Source organism: Pteropus medius, unplaced genomic scaffold (assembly GCF_902729225.1).
Source record: "Pteropus medius unplaced genomic scaffold, Ma_sr-lr_union100, whole genome shotgun sequence".
NCBI classification, from domain to species: Eukaryota; Metazoa; Chordata; class Mammalia; order Chiroptera; family Pteropodidae; genus Pteropus; species Pteropus medius.
This window is the reverse complement of record NW_024352790.1, coordinates 1,658,251-1,674,296: the sequence shown is the minus strand read 5'-3', so window position 1 is coordinate 1,674,296 and position 16,046 is coordinate 1,658,251. Positions and strand designations below refer to the sequence as shown.

At 35.7% G+C, this 16,046-nt stretch overlaps 1 protein-coding gene and 1 pseudogene across 1 annotated transcript in view; both read right to left on the bottom strand.

Annotated features, from left to right (window-relative positions):
• The window catches only part of ARG1 (arginase 1), a 10,861-nt gene extending 9,227 nt beyond the window's left edge, over positions 1–1,634 (bottom strand). Inside the window, exon 1 of the mRNA XM_039849946.1 lies at positions 1,482–1,634. Coding sequence (XP_039705880.1) covers positions 1,482–1,538 — 57 coding nt within the window. The 5' untranslated portion in view covers positions 1,539–1,634. The remainder of the gene's footprint in view (positions 1–1,481) is intronic.
• A 1,783-nt stretch (positions 1,635–3,417) lies between these two features.
• Positions 3,418–3,536, bottom strand: LOC120592343 (uncharacterized; annotated as a pseudogene).
• Between the last annotated feature and the right edge of the window lie 12,510 nt (positions 3,537–16,046).

Here is a 16,046-nt window from a genome sequence, read left to right as displayed (position 1 = left end):
TCTCTCTCTCTCTCTCTCTCTCTCATCTCTCTCTCTCTGTCTCACTATTGTGAGACAATAAGCTTCATTCTCATAGGGCCAAGTTTTAATGAAGAGCTGTAGGGAGGCAAAAAAGAGTTACTGAGAACAGAAAATGCATCAGGCTATATTTCAAAATATTACCCCCTAGAAGGCTGTTATTATTGGCATAAGGCCTTCTACTGAGGTGTAGGGGCCAGAGCATATTCATGATGTTTCTTTCTTTCTTTCCTTTTTTTCCTTTCCTTCATTTCTGTTTCCCTCCCTCCTTTTCTTCTTTTATGTCAGTTATTTCAGTTCTATCTTTGTTAGAACCTGTCCTAAGAATAAGTGAGCATATTGTGGATTTCGCAAGTAACCTATCATTAAAAGAAACACTTCTGTGTCAGCAGAAATGTCCCTGGTTCTGGGCGAGACCTTTGAAAGCTTTCCAGGGGAAGTGAAGTGCAATTTATTGACAGTCCACATGCAGTTAGGGTCTCTCTCCTCTGACCTTTCCCATTTGGTTTTGCAACATAAAGTCAGAGTGCAAAGCAAGAGTTCAAAACTAAGTGGACAAAGAGAAAGTTCTGAGAAACCTGAAAAAGACTCCATTTAAAAACATCAGCCGTGGAGGTGTGGGACCTCAATGTACACTTGGTCTTGTTTGCTTTTGTTTTTGTTTCTTTTTTCTTTTTCCTCTTTATGCACCGATGCATGCCAAAGTCTGTGTCTGTAATTTCATTATGTCTACCAGAATGAGTGTGCCCAGGCAGAAAACAAGACTGCATATTTCAATGTTGCTGGCTTGTGTTGGCAATCCGAGAGTTTCATAAATCTATTAGTCTTTTCACCATTGCCAACTTATAGATTTTCTTTCTTTCATTTTTCTTTTTTCCTCCCTTAAAGAGAGGCGCATGAAGGATTTTACTTAGTCCATGAATAAATATTTTTCTACACTCATTAAAGCCCTCAAATAATATTAATCATTCACAAAGTTGCATAAAGCAATAATATATACGTTAACAAATTAAAAGAATTCTGAATATTGCTGCCAATCTAGGAGATTTTTCTAAGCATTAATTACATAACTAAATAAATGAGTTTTCTTCAAATTCTTTCTCTCTACATATACACAGTAGCACCAAAAGCAACGAGAACATAAAAACCTAAACGAGGAGCTACAATGCAGAAATAGTCCATTTCCATTCAAATGAAAATATTTTTTTCTTTAAAAATATGAGGGAAAAAATTGTAGATTCAAATAAAATTGGCTGTGGCAGAGATTAAGAGCCACAAGAATAAATGGTTTTCTGACCATAATTATACAATGTTAGAAAAAGGTGAGACAACTTTAAAATATATACTATTTAGCAGCCAGCTTGTATCAGGGGACTTAACTAACAGACAATAATACCTTATTAATTTTTAAGTCTGAAACTTTCTAATAAATTTCGGTTATTCAAAGCCAAGCTTGTACGTACCTGTCCCTTGGAGAAAGGAGCTCCGATGATCCCTATGGATTTTGACTTGGAACTCATGCTCCAACTCTTCTTGTCACTGCACCCAAGTTCTCCAGCCAGTCACCGCTTTCTGCAGCCCTCAGTGACAGAAGGCACATATTTGTTTTCCATTTATAATTGGTTTGAATCTGTTTACCTATTCTAATGAAGAAGACTGGCTCCACCTACCGAACCAAACGGTGACAGTCAACTGAAGTCTCGCAAGTTCTTCATATGGGGAATAACCATAAATCCTCCTAGTCCAGGTCTCTAAGTGAGATCATTCATGTCCCCAATTCACAGCCATCTGACAAAGTCAGCTGGTGACACTAATCTTCCCTAATCACAACCTTGATTTCCTAAACATAATAGTCTTTTCTAATCATAATCTTTACAAAAGCAATGCTCTGGTCCTACTGGGGGAAGGGCACTGCTTCCTTCAGCTTTTGAGTCCTTCTGCATCAAAAAGGCTGGGACTAGCAAAATGGTCTCCCACATCCCTTCAAGCCCTACAACCCTGAGTTCAGGTTTCACATACTAGGATTAAGAGTTAATCCATGAGGCATATTTCATATACCACTAGGGTACAGTCTTAGTGAAAGCATATGACTTCCTTTTCTGATTATTATTTAAAGAAAAATTTAACTGCCTGATTAAGGTGTTACTATATGAATTTTGAAATATGGTGTGTAGGAAAATAATAGTTTCTGGAATCGCAATATCAAAATCAAAATATAGAAGTAAAAATAGCCAACACTGAGTTTTTATCACGTGCCAGATGCTATTGTGTTTTATAATATCGCGTTAAATCTTTGTACCGCTTCATGGCAAGTCTCTTCATTAGTGCCGTTTTACTACTAAAGAAACTGAAACTCTGAGAGGTTGCCAAATGTCACACACAGGTTGTAGAGGAAGACACATAATTTACTCTTAGGCATTCTGGACCCACCTAACCTCTGGGCCAAGTGTCAGCTGTTCATGCCTGTCAAACCTGTGTGGGAAGTTGCTTATTGTCATGCAAAGATATAGATTTAGAAGAAATGCACCCTAAAATTCTTCCAACTTTAAAATGACATGATTGTAATTTAAAAGGAAGATTCACCTAGTAGAAACTAATTTCTTTTCTCTATTAGTAGGACAGAATATTGTGGAGTATTTAAATTCCATGAGGGCAGAGAATTTTGTCTGCTGTATCCCCAGGATCTAGTACTATGCCTATATGTGATAGGCACTCACTAAATATTTATAGAATGAGTGAATGAGGAAACCAAGGTCCCACAGATCTATTTTAATAAGGCCATTTTCCAAATAGGCCTATCTTTTACTTGCGGATTTGCTTATATATCCTAGATATTTACTTGTGGTATTTTGTATAGTCAGATATTAACCTCTTATGGCATTGACATTGCAAATAAATTTTCCCGACTGTCAGTAATCTGGTAACTTTGTATATGTTATCACTTAAAATCTTTAATTTTTAAATAGATGACTAAATAACTTTCTCCTTATGCTTTGTGCTTTGGAAGTTTTAAGTCCTTCCTACTCCAAAATCACAAATATATTATTCTATTTGCTTTAGAGTTTATCTTTCACATTTAGTTCTTCAATCCATCTATATACCATCTTTGTATATTATATATGTTTTCCAACTATATTTTTCCCTATGTAGTCCATCAGTTTCCTCAGCAACACCCATCGAACACTTTATCCCTTTTGCCTCATTGATTTGAGTAGTATCTGCATCACATACCAACTTTACACACACATATATCTGTGGCTGAGCTCTTTCTTCTGTTCTATTTTTTCTTTTTCTTTTTTTTTTTTTAGGTGAGGTAACTCTTGGTCAACCTCACAGATTGCAAGGACCTTGTCAGTTTATAATCCCTTATTTTTTATTTATTTATTTTTAAATTTTTTATGCCTACGGCACCTGGTCTTCCTAGGTGGTCTCTCATCCAAGTACTAACCTGGCCTGACCCTGCTTAGCTTCCAAGATCAGACAGGATCGAGCTTGTTCAGGGTGGCAAGGCTGTAGACTTTCTTCTGTTCTATTGGCTTATATACCTGTGGATGCTCCAGGTCCACACTGTTTTATTATCATGACTTGATGGTATATCTTATCATTCTTTGGACAGAAGTAACATTTTTGCTCTTCTTTTTCAAAATTGATTTAGTTATTCATGGGCGTCTCTATTCTCCTATATGTTTAGAATAAGTTGTTAGATTTAAAAAAAAATCTCTGCTAGAATTTTTACTAAATTTATAGACTAATCAATGGAGATTTGCTATCTTTCAAATTTAATTCCCTGTATTTAAAAAAAAAAAACCTCTATCATTTGAAAGTTCCTCCTATATCAAGCTGAGACTGCCTTCCTGTTATTTGACCCATTGATCATAACCCTTTAATCCAAGTAAAACACACTATCTCTTGACTGTCAGGTCTTTCTTGAGTCTTCTACTGTTTAGCTTAAATACCAGTACCTTGATCTTAGACTTCAGAACTGTAAGAAGTAAATTTCTGTTGTTTAAGCTACTCAATCTGTGTTATTTTGTTATAGCTGCCTGAGCTAAGACATAATCATTATTTATTTTTCACTCAGATAACTTCAGATGTGGTCAATGTTTCAAGTGGACTTCTGTATCTTTCTTTACATGACTCCCACATTTATCAAGCACTTTCCTACTCTCGGGCACCATGAGTTATTCCAAGCTTACCTTGTACTTCACCCTGGGACTCGCCATTTGTCCAAGGAGCCTTAGCTCCTTTTATCTGGGAATGCTATGTGGAAACCAAGATCTGGGCACCAGGAGTGCCATTGGTACCTGAAATTATTGTTTCTGGGCTCTTGCAGCGGACAGAGCTAGGAAATATATGTATGTACACACAATGCGTACACACATCCCTATTCCTATATCTATCCATCTGAAACTATAGTAAAAATCATGTTTTTACTGCTTGGAGAATAACGAAGTATACTGATCCTCTAATCCAATGCCATAGAATTCAAGAATTTATTCTAACCTTCTGTTTCTCCTTATTTGTAACTCCCTTTTCTGACAGGGAGAAACCAGCTCTCATTGTCCACATTCTGTTCGTTTGCCATGTGTATTTCTTTAAATTCCTCATAAAGTTCTTTGTCCATCATTTGTTCTCCCTTCCCCCAATAATTTTTAAAAGCTCTTTTTATATTAAGGCTATTAGTCCTTTGTTGCTGGAATGTGTTGCGAATGTGTGTTACTTTTACATACATATTACTTTTTTGTTTTTGTAGTTGAAAGTATTTTTCTTAACTTCAAAAAATTAAATTCATCAACTGGTATTTACTTTCTTATAAATACTTATAAACTTGAGAAAATGGAAGAAAGCAATGTGCACTGCTCAGCTTTACCTTAACGCCTCTTGCAGGGAAATAGCTGCATTCAGTGGGACTTCATTTTTCTATGTAAACCCAATCCATACCCTTGCATTAGGATGAGCAACTATAACATAAGTGGAAAAATCCACATCCAGTAACAACTCACGGATTCACACTAACTTGGAAGAAGGCCAATCTGAGGGAAAAGTTTGAATTATGGAATTATTCAAGAAAATGTTGCTTTTTTACCTTCAAATAAAATAGTAACTAACAGTGCTGACACTTTTGAAGGACTAGATATATAACTGACATATCAAATACAAGCAAATACGACGAGATGATGTTGCTAAAGTGATATGTGTCTTAAATTATCTTAACTAGGTTAAACATTCTCATAAACATTGTGTTATTTACGGTATTGATATATTTAGTCAGCTCTCTTTTTCTACCAAATGTTCAACTGTAAACGAGCCCAGAAAAATTACTACAAATATTAAGTGGGAAAAAAATAAATGTTTTTTTCCATTTATGTATTAATATATGCACTAATGAATGGTGTATCTATTTAGTCGTACTAGTTGGATTTTTCAAAGTAGCTGACTAAACATCACTTTTTGCTTTTACTTATCCATAGCTTGCCATACTGTTGTGATGGACTTCACATCAACATTCGTTATAATTATCATTTGGTCTTTGCTCATGTTAGTTATGGATTTTGTTCCCTCAGTGTTGTTTAGATGAAAGCTTATTATGGAAAGGGGGACTTAAAAACATCTTTTTAAAGGTAAGGCCATGACACACTCCTACCTACTTTACTTGATATAAACAATTAAGAGATGATTGTGAAATGTGTAAATAAGCATTAAGTAAGTAGATTGCAAGTAACTGGTTCAAGTAGACCAGTGCATCAGGACAGCAGAGGCTAATACTCTGCCAGGAAGGCAGAGGACTAAGCAACACCTGAAACTATCTGTGCTGTGCATGGTGGCTTTTAGAAAACACTTGAAAAGATCATTCTTGAGTAGCATGTAGCATCTGAACTCACCAAACCTCATTATCTTTTAAGATCTGAGCTTAGACAATAAAACTTAATCTCATATGGAAAGTGGACTATAGCCCTCAATCCTGGGTCAATTTTAAAATTATTTTCTTTAAGCATTTTATCAGTTGTTAACGTACTTATTATGAAAACTATATTATGAAAACTTATTATGAAAACTATATAACAAGATCACAGAAAGTTTGATTAAGAAGAGGAGAAAGACTCTGGTTTCTTACTGCCCTGAGCAGCTTTCTCAGTCAACTCATGACACTCAGTTCCAATAACTCTCAACCTGCAGAGCAGTTATTGTCAGGAAAAGTCACTGCATCATTTGATAACACGTTGTTCTAGAAGTTGCATTCTAACGCCCTCTGTATTAAGGGGCCATGTTTTTATTTTTTCCCACTAAAAGCATTTGATAAGCACTCAAATAAATACTTGTTAGACTGACTGGATAAAGAATTTTAGGAGGAAATTTTTAGGGTTTTAATCAGAACCTTTAGTTTAAACAACGTTCAAAGGGTCACTTATACAACTTTAAAAGATGTGATAATAATCTGAGGCATTTGCTTGGCATTTTACAATGTTCAATGCACTTTAAAGTTATTTATATCATTTGATCTTTGATTTTTAGTCATATAGTCCCACTTTCTCAAGTGCAAATGAACTCAGAGAGGCTGGTTGATTTGCCCCAAGTCTCATTATAACTGGTAAAGCTAACTTTGAGCTGCCTTATTTTTAGTCCAAATGTTATTATTTTACTGGATAATTTTAAAATATTATCTGCCATTTGGTTACAGGTTTATGCTGTACAAATATCAAATATTACAGGATGACCCTCTTAAAAATTAATGTTAAAACAATTTTATCCAAAAGCTGCCCCGAAATTGTTTGAACAAAACTCTTTGCTTGCAGGTACCTTGGTCAGCAACGAAGAATGGCTCATCAAGATTGGTTTACTCTTGATTTTATTAAAGACTATCAACACCGACTTTTAGATTGATCTTAAAATATCTGGCTGGAAATTTCTTCAATCAATGATATTTTATACCTGCATCTATTAATAAATGATCAAGTTTTGAACCAACATATAAGAGACATCCTTGGATGCAGTTTTGATTCACTACAGACCCATCTCCTTGGGTTGCTTTTTAGTATCATAAAATTCATCTTTTGGAAAGACTATGAGAAGCAGTCTGTGAAGTCTATATCCATATTTGCTGTGGGGATGTTATTGAGGTCATCATGTACCATAGTTTTAAGTGTTCCTTACATGCAGTCCTCTCGGTATTTTCTTTCAGAACAGAGTGCTAGCAAATCTTTTCTTAGCCTGAGAAACTCTAAGTATTCTTCTTTTGGACAATGAATACTATACAACTGACTTTTGGGGGGGCGTTATGTTTTCTAGGACGCTCAAAGCCAAATTTGTGTCCCATCTGTAGCTAATTATGTTGGATAGTATTATGTGAATGTGTATGTGTGTGTGTGTGTGTGTGTACTTCACTTTCATTTTACCTGATCTTGATTTTTAATTTATTTTTGACTATTATATTTTATGTGTTGCCTAAAAGCACCCTCAAATTCTTCCTACTCTCAAAGCATTGCAAAAAATAAGTAAGCAATTAAATAGCAAATTTAAAATGTCTTCTACGGCTGTGCCACCCTGAATGTGCCTGATCTTGTCTTATCTCAAAAGCTAAGCAAGGTTAGTACTTGGATGGGAGACCACCTAGGAAGGCCAGGTTCTACAGGCATTAAAAAATACATAAAAATAAAATGTTTTGATATCCTCCTTTTTCTTGAAATGCCATAGGCTGATTTATTTGTATCTGTTGAAAAAAGAGATTCTAAATCAGTTCCTCAGTTTCCAAATAGAAACTGAGGAACAGCCACAAAGCACCAAAAGTATAAAAACACAGATTTTATTAAGAATAAGTGGTTTCTCAATTGGGTGGACCTAGTCACTGTTCCTTTCTCAGATTTGGGAATATCCACTGCTTTCCATTCTCACTGGAAGTCTAGCTTCTGAGCATAGTACCTCTAGAGTTTCAAAAATTTTGCCAACGAAACAGTTGGAAGCAAGGCTGTGAGTGGTATTTACTGCGTAACGTCCAGGAACTTGGTTGCCAAACTCTATTGCAAGTAAACATCCCGGAGGGTTTGTACTATTGGCAGGAACTTCTATTGTTTTCAAGGATTTCAGACAATTGTATGCATGTTCAAGGTCTGATGCTTTCCATATTGACAGAAAAAAGTCACGCTTGTGTAGTTTTAGTATCAGTTGAATTCATAATGGTGTTATAAGCAAGTAAAGTTACTTTTCCTAGAGAAGGCTTAGAGAAAATTATGTTTAAAATATTTATAGGACAAATGCCCATAAACATACTTTCTGGTTGATTAAAAAAAAAGAAGAAGAATTCAAGATTGCAATGGGAAAAGAAAGTGAGCAAATGGTGACCTCTTCATTCATTACAATTTGAAGAATTATCTCCTACTCATTCATTCATTCATCATTCATTCAACAAATATTTATGAGAACATACTTTGTATCAGGCAACTTCTCTCTATTTCTAGCATGAAAGTAATGGATATATACAAACTAATATAAGACAAAACTCCTAAGGAAAGTGTTAGTCATCTGTGTGGTTTTCTATAAAACAGACATACTTTCATGTAAGTTTTACATCCAAACATGAATATCTCTAATGAGATTGGAGATATTTATCATTTCAGTTAGGCAACTCCCAGTTATTCAGTGGATGTTTTGTCAGTTTCCTCAAAATTTTTCTTTTTCTTCCTGATGGTAGACCAAAATAATATCTTTTTTCTTATTAAAGATGATAAAATATTTAAATTATTGTAAAATATTTAAATTATTAAAAATTAAAAAGCAAAAATGAACATTACCCACAATTCTACCTCCCTTATATAAATACTGCTAATATTCTACTATGTTACTTTCTAATATATTATGTATTTACATGTTTTGTTCATTGGGAACAATTTTATATCTTGCTTTTTTTCTCTTAGAACTTTTTTCTGAACATTTCCAATATTATTAAAAATTCTTTGAAGAATGTTTCCAATGCTCCTAAAGAGATACCATTATTCTATCAAAACATTGTACCATAATTTGTTTGAATGATAAATATTTAGATTGTTTTATTCTTCACTACTATTAAAAATATGGGTACAGTCACTATGGGAAACAGTGTGGAGGAGGTTCCTCAAAAAATTAAGAATAGAGCTACCATATGACCTAGCAATTCCTCATCTGGGTATCTATCCAAAAAATTTGAAAACATTTGTCTGTAAAGATGTATGCACCTCGATGTTCATTGCAGCATTATTCGTGGTGACCAAGACATGGAAACAACCAAAGTGTCCTTCGATAGATGATTGGATAAAGAAGATATGGTACATATATACAATGGAATATTACTCAACCATAAGAAGAGATGAAATACTGCCATCTGTGACGATGAAATTAAATCCTGAGAACATCATGTTATGCAAAATAAGTCAAACAGAAAAAGTCAAGAACCATATGACTTCATTTATACATGGGATATGAAACCGAAAGCAACAAATGAACAAATAAGACAAACGCAGGAACAAAAACTCATAGATGCAGAAAACAGTATGGTGGTTTCCAGAGAGAAAGTGGGGTTGGCAGCGGGAGGGTGAGGTAGAAAAGGGTAAAAAGGGTCAAATATATGGTGATGGAAGATTTAACTTTGGGTGGTGAACACACAATGCAGTATACAGATGATGTATTATAGAATTGTACACTTGAAACATATAATTTTGTTAACCAATGTCACCCCAAAAAATTTAATAAAATTTTTAAAAAGAAAAAAATATCATGTTCCTTTTTAAAGGTTATTCAATGTCTGATTTTCCATAAACAAAACACAAATGAAGCACAGAGGCATTAGATATAATAAGTGCCGAGTTTAGGCTTCTCTCTTTTTGCCTATGATTCCTGAGTGGATAAGTATTTCATGGATTAAAAACTCTAATTTTCCAAAAAGGTTTGTCAATGTAATAAATAAGCATTCATTTGTGGATGGAGAAATCGATATCCTTAACAAGCATAATAATTTGGCACTTCTAGGCCAACATGATGCCTTAGCATTTAGAGGCCATGGTTGTGTTGAGAAAATAAGTAACATAGACCAAAGTTATTTTTATCATTTTTGCTTGAAACTTTCCTTTTCCCCAAGCTAGTCTGTTTTATTTTCTATTTTTTCTTATGATGAAATGCGCCTCTGCAATCTAACGTGGTAATTATTAAAAATTATCATTCACGTATCAAATTTGCAACATAAGGAGGTGAAACGCTCATAGATAGAATGCAAAACTGTATAATTGTGCATCTACTACATGTGAACTTGAATAAGTAATTAACCTTGTAGTGTCAAAGGGCTTCTAATGTCTTCACTGGGAAGCTATAAAGGCTTCTGAGAGAATAGATGGATAGATATGGAAACTCTTTGAAAGAAAGTCTTTCCATCTATTTCTTATGCCTAGGAAACACAGTATGAGTATTTTATTATAAGCCAAGTAAGTCATTATAATTGTTAATACATGGAAAAATCATGTTGTTGTTAAATAGCAGATGTGTGCCAAAATTCTGTTTTAGTTTAAACTCTTCCCACAGGCCGTTGTCTTGTCAGGATCATATAACTGAGCCAAATGAACATTTGGCAAGTGTTTGTTTACTCTCATTAATATAAAGACATATCCCATTAATCAGGTCCTAAGTGGGTAGTTTCTTTATTAAACAACATGGTTAGTTCTCTTCACCTTACCAAAGACAACAGAGAATCTTAGAGCAGTATTTTACTCTGTGTTACTTCAATACAGTAAAAGATGATTACATGAATGAGTTTATCCACTCTACAGGCTCTCGTTCAACTGCAAAGATAGATCCAATAGCGAATGAGAGTATCTTAGCAGCTTAAAGCAGAGGCAACTCTCATAGGAATGAGAACCAGGAGATGCTGAGCATCAGGCAGCTACTTTCTTAAACATTGTAAAGGTTCAGTTGCAAGGGGAGTTTGGAGTTCTGTCTTATGATTCTTTCCTCATGGTAATTTATGGGGCATATGACTATTAGGATTCCATGTGTCATAATAGGAAGGAAGATAGTGCAATATGGTGAAAAGTCTATAGATTTTGGAATCAGAAAGATCTGGATTTGAATACTGAGTATTTGACTTTGAACAACATTTGCAAAATGGGAATAATAATAACTCAATGATTCTTGGAAGAAAATATTAACTAATACATATAATATAGCCAATATGTATTTTATTATTTAATAAAAATTACTTGATCGGGCAAGGCAGTGTCTTTATCTGATGTTAATGACCCAATGCAGAGATATTCCAGAGGACAGTGACTTGCAAAAATTACCTTCTGTGTGAATTAAAAGCCTAGAGTTCTTCAAAACAAAGATTTCTTCATTACTTGTGAAATAGGTGTCTTAACAGAAACTGTTAGCAGAGTGGCTGATCAGTAACAAAAATTGATCTATTTGTCACTAAGGAAAGCAATTGGAAGTTAAAAGCCTCCACCCCAAGAATGGATTTCCTATCCTCTAATTCCCGACAGGCCACTCAGAGATTTTATCTGATCTCTTCCATTAAAAAAAAAAAAAAAAAAACTCTAAAAGAGAAATTAATACTTACTAATTAACTAGAAAGCAGAATTTGGGGCATCTGCTCTTGAACAGTAAATTAGGTAGGGTGAGGAGGGCCATTGGAACACAGCCTCCAAAGTGCCCTCATGATTGAAGTAGGGCTGCCTGGTTGTACCAGTCACCTTTAAAGCTTCTAGCCTATGCCACCCTGCATGCTGTGAGCCATAAATACTTAGGTGTATACAGTAGATTTTCTTCTTTGTAAAACTATAAATGTTTATCAGGAACCAGAAAGCCCATTTCCAGAGCTTAATCCAACAAGTATTAACTTCACCTGCATGTGAGAATTTCCTGGAGAGACTTTAAAAAACAGCAATGATTCCTCCTCCCCCACATCCCACCTCCAAGACCTAATAAATCAGAACTTCTACGGGGCAGGGCCTGACCACGGCATATTTTGGTTTAAGTCATTGTATTTCAAACTTTAACATGCATCAGAATCACATCGAGGGCATGTTAAACATAGATTGCTACCCTGCTTCTAACATAGTGTTTTTGCCTAGTATAGGTGCTCTAAAAATATTTGCTGAATAAACGGTGCCAGATTTGCATTTGAAAAGAACAAACTTCAGGAATAGGCTTGACTGACTTAGTGTCCATGATGGGCTTGGGATCCATGAGCTCCTGAATATTTCATTGTCTGCAATATTTCATGGGCATATGCCTATGTGCATTCAGAGTGCAGTTCGTCACTTTCATCCAATTCTTAAGAGGAGGCTGTGACCTAGAAATGTTACAGGTCACTCTTATGGAGATTAAACGTTATTTTCCTTTAGGCTTTTGTCTTTATGAATAGAGTGAAGAAAACAAAAGCAGTCTTTTGTTTTCCAAAAAATTAAAATAAATAAATTTCAGTATTGACAAGCACAAAAAGTATTGAGTCTTACTAAAAATAATAAAATAGCCATTAAAGACACTAGCCTGCCATATAAGAGCCTTTTTGCAAATGATGCATTACCCATCTTTTGAAGAGTGCATCTATGCTTGGTTTACTTTGAACAGAATTTACTGCAGATTTAAAAATAAAGGTTAAGACTATTGTCTCTCCGGGGCAAGGAGTTTGTCCTACCATCTTTGTTCCCCTTATGCCTGCCCAGGAGAGGCACACAATAATTGGATGAAAGTGGGATGATATCGATAACACACATTACTCAATTTTGAAAAAGCATACAAGAAATATTAATAAAATATTAATAAAATAAAATCGTTGAAAGTTGGAAAATTTTTATTTTCAAATATGTATTTTTATTTTTTTCCTTCCTCTCAGCCAGTTTTTGCCCTTTAAGACTCAAAAATTAACCTTATTCAAGAGAATTGCTGCATGCCCTCTCCTTTAACAAGTATATAACAATTATTATTTCTAAAAATATTAGGTTTTATTTTTTATAATGTTTGATTCATAAGCTAATACAATCATTATATTACTGTGTTGGTTACATACATTAACTGTTATGTCATGTCAATAAAATTGTAAAAATTATAATTACAGCTAAGAGTTGTGATTCTAAGGAGAGAAGCCCTCAGTCAACAGCCATCACCCCCATGTGGTTATTTTTTTCTATGCCAGATGCTTCTTGAATTAACATACAACTTAATTTAGAGAAATTATCCCCTGTGTACTGTTCCATAGAGAGTCGAGTGAAAGCTCTGCTGATTACTGTTCACCAGGGTGACAAGAAATATAGCTATAACCTGCACCTCTTACAGCTCAGTCTCTCTCTCTCTCTCTCTCTCTCTCTCTCTCTGTTAGAAGGAAAGGGACTTCCAGAATTTTAAACTCATAAATAATTTTTTCCTGTAAAAGGAAATACTTTACTATGTTAATAAATATCTGCCCTTTCCTTTTGAAAGACTGCAGAATATTCCGTAATATGGACACATGATTGTTGCTTTGTTTTTTGTTTTTTGTTTTTTAACCAGACCTCTGTTGATAAACATTTAGATTGTTTCCAACTTTTCTCTATGTTAACTTTAGCAATGAATATTAGTGTAAGTACAGCTTCCTGCCCTTGTCTTCCAGGAGGATTAGTGTACATATCATTATAGCTTTTCTACTTTCTACCCCAGCAGTCAAAAGTCTTGGCTATGAGCCATGTCTGTCATCTAATAGCCATAAAAACATGGGGGAATTATTTAAGCTCTCCTTTTGTTTATGAAATGGAAATATCAATCACTGCTCTGCCTCTCTCACGTAGAGAGGAAACAATCGATGTAAACATGCTTTGAAAACTATTGATTTAATTGGTATTTTGTATGCTCCCTTTAATACACTGCATGTATAGATTTTGTTCATTATGCTTAATTTTACCCTGTGCACTCAGGAAATGCTCGTTGAATGAAAGATTGTGAATGGACTTTACCAGCGCTTCTCAAATTGCGCTCTGTCCACCACCTGCCAATGAATCACCTGGTGCACTATTTAAAAAGGCAGATTCTTGAGTCACCTTCCCTGAGCTAGTAAATTAGAATCTGTGTGTGTACAGGGGCACAATGGAATGGAGAGGCCCTGGATTCTGACTTATCTCAAACTTCTCAAGTCATTTTGATGCAGGCAAAAATCTGAGAACCCCTGGATAAAGCTGACACTGGTATTGTTAGTCCTCATTTAAAGTTCCCAGGTAGGAAAAAGTACCACTACTTCCTAGGCTGGAGGATAAGAAGGTTCACTACAGGCCGATGTCCCCTACACATTTTACTGACTTAAATTTCATCATAAGGTCTTTAGAGATCTGTCTCAGAGTGGACATACTACCCAAACAGACAGTAAATTTCTTGCAAATCAATTTCCCAAGAGGGATTTCAGCTGTCTTATCAAAGTTTTAGCGTTGTGTAGAGGTCTAGATTTGGCTGAATAAAATATTACCTGCCATGACTGCTAAAAGTCACACATGCAAAATGTCTCTGTGGAGACAGGAAACTAGGCCAGCCCTTTGTAGGTAATGGAGGCCATGAATAATGCACAGAGAATGCCATTTCTTCTCATTTAGTTCTTATTTGTGACCACTTTAGAAAGTAGAAAACACAGAGAAAATAGTTTGGGCATGGCATGTTCAACAACTTAGACCTTATTTTCTCATGTGATGTGGTAAAAGGTTACATTAGAGAAGAATAAATAAGATTTCTTCGAAGATCACGTAATAAGAATAACTCACAATGGGAAAGCTTGCTTGATATCAAAGCTATGTTAAATGTTTTATGTATGTTATCTTATTAAACCTCATTAATTTTCCTCTCAACACAAATGTTTAATAAAATGAAATGTGGAACAAAGTTAAGAAAACATGAACAAATCCTCCAGATACTTCAAGCCAACAGGTGAAGCCAGAAACCCTGGTTCATCCTAAAGGTTATCAGCTTCAGCTTCTATGACATCATGTGCCAGGCAACATCTTTGGACCAGATTATGGTTTGGTGAGCCACTCAGGTGACACTGCTTAGGGAAATGCAAGTTAGTCCTCTTGGGAAAGGAAAACAAACACATTTGGGACACCTAGTGCTGTTTAATGTTTTTACCTGCGACGATGAAGACAGAGAATAGTTGCCAATTAACATTTAAAAATTCTTCCATTTGTTTTTGCATAGTACTTAGCATAAAGCATCTTGTAGAAGGTGAATTCCCTGTCTTAAAGGAGCTTGCAATCTATTATGGGGCAAGGAGTAGAAACCCCTTTATTTATCTATGTGTATGTTAACCGTAAAAAGCAGCCTAAGCCTCACAGATAGGTAGGTAGGGCAGCTCTATCCTTGGAGGGGACCCAGCCCCAGAGGAAGGCATAAAGAAAGGAGTCATGGGAAGCATCCAAGACCACCTCTGCTGGGGAAGAGCACAGAAGAAAGAGGAGAACACTAAGCCTGTGGTTGCCAACCTTGTCCAGGTCCCATTATGCTTTACCCAGCTCTGTCTCTGAGGGTTCCGCGATGTCTGAGTCTTCTCTTGGCCACAGACCTCACAGCACTCCTCTTCCTACTCCTCTTTCCTGAATCTATGCAGCCTGATTGCAGCACCTTCGACATCAGACACCATTGGAGTCACCACCGAAGCATAGGGTTTCCTGCCTCTCAGAACCCAATGTTCCACTTCATTCCCAACTCAAACCCTCCTGGGAGGTTAGAGTGTGCCCAGGGCACTGCCATGCATTGTTGTTCTCTCTGGAATTAGCCGGTCCCTCTTTTTTATAGTAACTGGGCAAGGGCTTGATTCCAGCCGTGACTAAGGTGTGCTCCTGCCTGTTTATAATAATGGTAATAACAATGGAAGTAGTGTTATTGCCTAGCTCCCATATTCTTGGCAGTGAGCCAAGTGGTATATAATAAGAGCCAAGGTAGCAGGGGCAGGCCTGGATCTATCATGTGTTTGCTTCTCTGTGGACACTTGCTGCTGTTGTTAATTGTTCTATTAGCCCCTTGTCGGCTGCTTCTGCTGCGCCCCTCTCCTCTTGGGC